Source organism: Salvia splendens, chromosome 4 (genome assembly GCF_004379255.2).
Source record: "Salvia splendens isolate huo1 chromosome 4, SspV2, whole genome shotgun sequence".
Taxonomy (NCBI): domain Eukaryota; kingdom Viridiplantae; phylum Streptophyta; class Magnoliopsida; order Lamiales; family Lamiaceae; genus Salvia; species Salvia splendens.
The window spans coordinates 31,925,311-31,932,062 of NC_056035.1; the positions used below are offsets into that span (position 1 = coordinate 31,925,311).

At 38.1% G+C, this 6,752-nt stretch overlaps 1 protein-coding gene across 2 annotated transcripts; it reads right to left on the reverse strand.

Annotated features, from left to right (window-relative positions):
• Positions 1-297: 297 nt before the first annotated feature.
• On the reverse strand, positions 298-5,561 carry LOC121798616 (mediator of RNA polymerase II transcription subunit 15a-like). Of its 2 annotated transcripts, none has more exons than XM_042197695.1 (11): positions 5,379-5,561; positions 4,682-4,710; positions 4,408-4,496; positions 4,128-4,338; positions 3,750-3,805; positions 3,592-3,666; positions 2,296-3,516; positions 1,925-2,194; positions 1,663-1,848; positions 1,490-1,578; positions 298-1,401 (listed from the first exon to the last, which is right to left on the reverse strand). In XM_042197695.1, the coding sequence occupies exons 1-11, from the start codon at positions 5,456-5,458 to the stop codon at positions 1,188-1,190; spliced, it is 2,520 nt and encodes an 839-aa protein (XP_042053629.1). In that variant the 5' UTR covers positions 5,459-5,561; the 3' UTR covers positions 298-1,187. The 2 variants fall into 2 exon arrangements, with proteins under 2 accessions (XP_042053629.1, XP_042053628.1); XM_042197694.1 differs by having other exon boundaries at positions 4,682-4,713.
• Positions 5,562-6,752: the final 1,191 nt, after the last annotated feature.

Here is a 6,752-nt window from a genome sequence, read left to right on the forward strand (position 1 = left end):
TTTTCTCATTCTAATTAAAATATTCAACTCTATTTCTCTCTCCATTTAATACTTACATCTATTTTTTTTCTATTCAATTAAATATATTAACTAACCGCTCCTAAAATGTTATATGGACCCAGAATGTTACATTTGCACAAAAATAGAAAGAATTAAGTAGTATCAAATTATGAAACTTAAGATAAAAAATTGTAATTTCGTATAGTACTAGTGTGTATAATTTCGTGACCAATACCCGTATGTATTCCATGTTAATTAGAGAAACACACAAATTTTGATCACTCAAACAAATTTGCAAATTATAATTTCTACTATTAATTGTGGAGTAGATTTATCACTAACGAAGCGCCGAAATTGTTCCTAGCGTAAATCAATTCAGATGGCCATCCCCTGCCACTGCGAGCAGCCCTCCGCCTCTTATAACGTCGCCTTCTCCGGCGACGTCGTTTACACCACCGTCGCCGCCGACTCCCAGTGGATCCGCGACGTCAGCTTCCTCTACGGGATCCGCCGTCTCCCAGTGGATCCGCCGCCACACTCCAGCTCTGCGTCGGCCGCTGCTGCCTGATCTACCAGCTCATCCACTCGCCCTACTTCCCCGTCCACCTCATTCAATTTCTCTCCTACTCCGACCACAATTTCGCCGGAATCGGAGTCAAATCCGATGTCAGAAAACTCGAGCGGGATCACAGAATCGGCTACGGTGCGAAGACGGTTGATTTGGGGAAATTGGCGGCGGAGGTGTATAAAATGAAGGAGCTGAAGAACGCCGGATTGAAGAATATGGCGCGATTTGTGCTCGGGAAAGAGATGGAGAAGCCGAAATCAGTCACGAGAAGCCGATGGGATAACCGGCGCCTCACGGCGGATCAAGTCCACTATGCTTGCATTGATGCTTATGTAAGTTTTGAGATTGGTAGGGTTTCGAGTGCTGCTCTTGTTAAGTGATTTCAATTTTCAATTCAAGCCTTCCGATTTCAGTTTTATGTATATGCAAAATCTACATCATTTTGGAGCCAAATTTAAAATGTGATTATGATAAGTAATTTGCATCATTTTGGAGCCAAATTTAAAATGTGATTATGATGAGTAAAAGAGCAAATGAGACAATTATTCGAAGACGCTAAAAAAGGGCAAATTGAGACGATTAATGGCGGACAACTGAAGTTATTTACAACGCGACATAGCTAGACAGCAACGGCGCAGCTTTCCCACTTGCCGTAGGTCGAACTGAAGCTACCTCCTCCGGCATGGTCCGCGAGCTCGTGAAATACTTCCCGAGCACATAAGTGCCAGGCTTCAGCCACGTCTTTAACCGACATGGGCTGAGGGAGATTTCTGAGGGATAAAATCAAATTCGCCTTCGCCTTCGTCCACATATATCTTCCTTCTTCACCATCACTGCAAACCAAAATCAAGAGGCATCAATTTATCAATCTTACCTTATCTCCTAACTTCCAACTTTACATATATTAGATTAGTATCTCACCAGGAGCCAGAAGGATCCTTCTCCAGTACAGAAGGAGACGAGTTCGGATAATCGGCAGAAACAAGCAAATCAAGAAGCAGGGTTGGAAACTGTCAAATGGAATAACAAAATCAACACCCAGTGTGATATCCAGTAGTTTGGGTCAAGGGTTTGAGAAATTTTTAAACCATTACCATAAATTTTGAGGTATTCGAGATCTTCATGTTCCCCGAGAATCCGACCGGTATATACGAGCATCTAATGAGTGTACCTTCATCTGATCTTAGCCTAGAAACACCCTCTGGAATCATCACATCCACCACCACCTCAATAAGCTTCTTGTTAATCTCTTTGATCTCTTCCAGTAACTGATAGTTAGTCTGTCACAATCATCGAAAATATTGATGTGAAAGAGGGTTGTGTTATGTTATACATACAGCATAGGTTATTTGTTACCTCGGTTTTCAGTCTCTTTACACTACCCATTGCATAGAGCTCTGTTTCCGTTCTAAAATCATCCGAAGCCAGGGCGTCCAGTTCGCGTTTCATCCCTGACTTCATGTCACCTTCGTCACAACAGCTAACTATGTCATCAGCCAAGTCGTAGAATATTATTTTTTTAGCTTTACCTAGGACAAAGTTTCCTGCCACCCTATCAGTTAAAGTGGTGACGGCATTGATATCCCTTACAGTAGCATTCAGCGCTTTGGATGACACCGACTTCACCTTCAATGTATAAGCGACGCCAGTTTTAGTAACGTAATTTGATAGTGATCAAACATACTACTTATACTATACTGTACGAATTTAAGACAGATTGAACTCACCACTTCAATCAAGCGCTTCAGCGGATCTCCTTTAGCCTTTAATGGCTGCTTGGCACCGGAAGATAGAGATTCCCTATGCAAGCAAGATTTGGTTGATCTTTGAGTGTCCGTCACAGGTTGGTTACAGTTTGTGTCTTGCAAAGGGGGCTGAGATGCTGCAACGGGATTCTTGGCTAATTTGCTACTTTCTTCTAGCAATGGACTCATCACACAATCTGCCGGCACAGAAGATGGAGTCAAGGGAGTCATCGGAGTCAAGGGAGACGGAAGAGCAGATGGAGAGGCAGAAGATAATGATGGTGTTGCTGATTTGGAAAACTTGGCAGATAATTCCTTAATCTCAAACTGTGGGGAAGATTGTTGTGAATTTTGGGGAGACATTGCATATGGAGAGGAACTTGGTGGTAGTACAGAAGACCATTTTTGGTTGAATCCTACAAAACGTCTCAATTTTGTATCCTCGTTTCTTTTTTGTAGCATCTGCGGCTTATTTTTCTCATTCATCAACTGCTGCAGAGGCTGCTTCATTTTCTGCCTCTTCATAGCTTGATCTTGTTGGTTATTCTGCAGAGGAGGCATCGTGAGAGGCACCTGAGCCATAGGACTCACGGAGTAGTCCAATGAGTTAAATATATTCCTTGTTGAGGTGACAGGCTGATGCTGTGAAGCACCCAAATTATTGTATTGAGAAACTCCACTCGATGGATGGAGCAGCATTCGAAGAGCCCTCGCATCGAATGCTGCTTGAGAGGCTCCTTTCCTTGCGGATGGAGCCACGCTTCCCTGTGGGGCCCATGGCTGCATAGGTCTAATGAGATTATACTGATAGGAGTTCACGTTCGATGAAGCATCTACCTTGTGTACTCCTGCTGATGAGCCTGCGTTTAATGAACTCAACGAGCTTTGTGGCAAGCATGGGGTCCCTCCTGGCCTTATCAGAGACTGGTGTAAACTATTGAAATGAAGTTGGTTTTCTCTTTGCTGAATCTGAGGTGCTTCCATATGATTACCAGATGCTTCGACATGATGAGTCTGCTTCGAGTACAAAGGATTCCTCGGTTGAAGCTGAGAAACGTATCTCATTACCTCATTCAGCATCTGAGTTATTCTTTCCCTTTTCATGTGCAAAAGATCTGATTTTGAAATGTTGAGAAGTCTGATTTTCCTTTCAATAACACATCTGTTCTTTTCCCATTTGTTTACCATCTCAGCATCAGTCGCCTAACAAAGAAGTAATTTGAGGCGAAATCACTAACTTTCTCGAACGAAAAAAAAATGTAAAGTTAGCATGGATACCTGACGTTTCAGTTCTTGCATTTTGTGGTGTAACATTAGAAATTGAGATAGATACATGTCCTTAAGCTGCATAATCTGTGGAAGATTTCAAAGCAGTTACTGATGACATAGAATTCAACAAAGTCGAAGTAAGTTTATATGTCATGTGATGAAATTACCTTCTGATATGCAGAATTAACCCATTCCATGTCGACTTGAGAAGTTGATTCCGATGCTGAATAAGGAGACAACTTCTTCTCATTAGACAGAAACATTCAAACGATACAGAAATGCACCTTGTACCTTAAATCAATGAAACAAACCATGCTAGGGCCTTTTCTATTACGGAGTACAGTATTTTTTTTGGAAGAACGCTAGAGAAGTATATTGAACTGAAAGAAAACACCCCAAAAACAGGAAAGTTAATGAAAGTGCAACAGCTCAGAAAGCATAAGTAGAGACTAAAGAAAGCATCTCCATTGTCGCTTTCTTTCATGAATCACGACCTATATTATATACACAATGAACCATGTCCTTACAACAAGATTCAGACATACCGTGCAAAGCACCAAGAGGTGTCTGATTTTGCGGCTTAAGTTGATCTGGCATTGCCATTGTTAGATTCTGAGGCATGTAAAGAGAAGGCATCTGCAATCTGGAATGTGCACGTTCAAGAACCATGCCACTTTTTGGTTCCAAGAACTTGTGCAATGGCTCCTGCTCGCTTTTTTCCATCAGGTGAGTTGAATTGAATCCAGCTGATGAATGCTGAAGTAGAACAGCTGTAAATACATACTCTTGAACAAAATAGAGAGCTACATTGTACGAAAAAGAGACCTGCATTAGCTGAGGTTGTTGATTCAGAATTCTCGGACAAGCTTGAGAATCCACAGATAATTGAGAAGTACTTGGTCTCTCAGCTTTGACTGATGCAGCGGAAATCAATTAGTGGTTTTGAATTGAAGCTTGGAAAGAAAAGTGAACTAAATATATCGGTGACTTGGTGTCATGAGCTATCAAAAAATTACCAATCCCTTCAAGCAAGAAAGATGATATGACAAACAACAAAGCAATAAATGATAATGAATTTTTCATGTATTTTCGATGTTACCTGATGTGTGCTCCTGTTGCTGCCACATGCTGCTGGTAATGGCAAAACGAAAACGAAATTAAAACACAGTCAACCTTTATAAAACATGTTTAACCATATCATCAAACTCAATCTCTCTCGCCCTCTCCCAGATAGAACCATTAATGGTTTTTGTGTCTTCACCGACATAAATTATCAACCCGAATTCCTTCATTACACATTACATGACAGAAAAGGAGATCACTAATTTAGTCATCAAGATTAGTCCAGATTTATTCGAAGCTATTACTAAAAGAATGATAGCTTCGTTTGGAAAAAAACAACTAACACAGAACCACACCAGACCTTAATTCAACAAATCATCGTATATATCACGAGTTATGACTCGATCGACAGAGAGAAAAACATAATACAAATCATTTTGTGTGTTTAACAATCGTGAAACGAGGCAAATCTATTGAATTAAATACAGATTTAAGTTAAAAAACCCTAAAAAATAAAAAGGCAAAAAAAAATCGAATTAAAGAAAAAGAATCATCAACGGAGACGTAATTGCAACTCACACAAGCGCGATTCAAATGTAAAATCATGATCGTTGACACAATTTCTTGATTAGATAAGAAATCAACATGTATTAATTCTAGAGAAATATACAGAAAAAAATAGGTAATTATGCATGCAAAAGGAAACCCTTTTTTTTCAACCAAACAGCGCTCACCCAATTTCAGGTGTGGCATCGGGCAAGAGCTCTTTCACCCATTCTTCAAATCCATCTGATTTTGGTATGATTTCATCCATCGTTTCAAACTAATTCCGATCCAAACAAACAAAAATTTGAGGTTTCTTGCGTCCAAGGCTAAAAAACAATGATTATTCGAGGTTTTTTGTGCAGAAAATCGAAGATCATAATGTAAGCGGCAAGAGAAATGGGAAATCAAAAGATGAAATAACGGATGCGTTACATCAATCAGGATGCGTTTTAAATCCTCTACTACTATAATCCAATTTATTAAGAAATTGACGGTAAATATGGTGAAATTAAGGCAATGTAATTTATACTGGGCTTTGTAGTTAACTAAATATGGTGAAATTAAGGCAATGTTATTCATACTGGGCTTAGTTAGTAGTAGTATTAGTTAACTAAATATACAATTTTTAAGCTAATTAAGAGTATTGAAATTATCACCTAATTGTAATCACGGTACAAGGAGAATTAACTTGTTCAACTCATTTTTACCTTTTTTTATGTTGAACAAATTGAAATAGTTTGAATCATAGTAGTATTGATAGTCTAAAAAAATTATTGAAAATTTTAAATTATAGTACCTTAGAGGGAAAATTCTCCATACACGCACATTTAAAATATATTTTCTAGAACAACTACTGATCATTAAAATTTAGAACTTTTATTTGTTATAAAAAGAAATTATGTGAATATATTGTATTTTTTGGAATACCATGATTAAATTAAATTGGATGTATTTATGTTAAAAATATATGTACGCACAATTATATTACATATGCTTTAAATATGTAGTAAATTGAGCTCGATATACTAGAGTCGAATTACGAATAAGTAAAACATTAAATTTGACAATACATAGATCTTCAGTATTGAATTAAATCCTATATACTACATATATGTACACACTTAGACCACTTTCATTCATAGTCCTCAATGAGCATTAAGCGTGTAACGGAGGCTATTGGATGAAGTTTCACAATAAATGTTACTCTTTCCGTCCCCAAAAAATATGCAATTTGAGTTCGATACGGGTTTTAATCAAAATTGATAAAAGAGAAAGATGTGGAGAGAAAAATTAATTTAAGTATTGTTAGTGGGGAATGAGTCTCATCTCATTATAAAGAAAAAAAAGTTTCAAAATTAGAAAATGCATATTTTTATGAGACGGACTAAAAAAAGAAAGAGTGAATATTCTTGTAGGATGGAGACGGAGAGAGTAATAAATTTGTCATATCTACCCTCACTGCATGAGGTCGTGCATCCATCCATAAAGAAAGTGAGAAGGTTTTGCTGATTTGACTTTTTTTTATTGGTTATCAATTTGATGATGATTTTTTTTTTTCATTT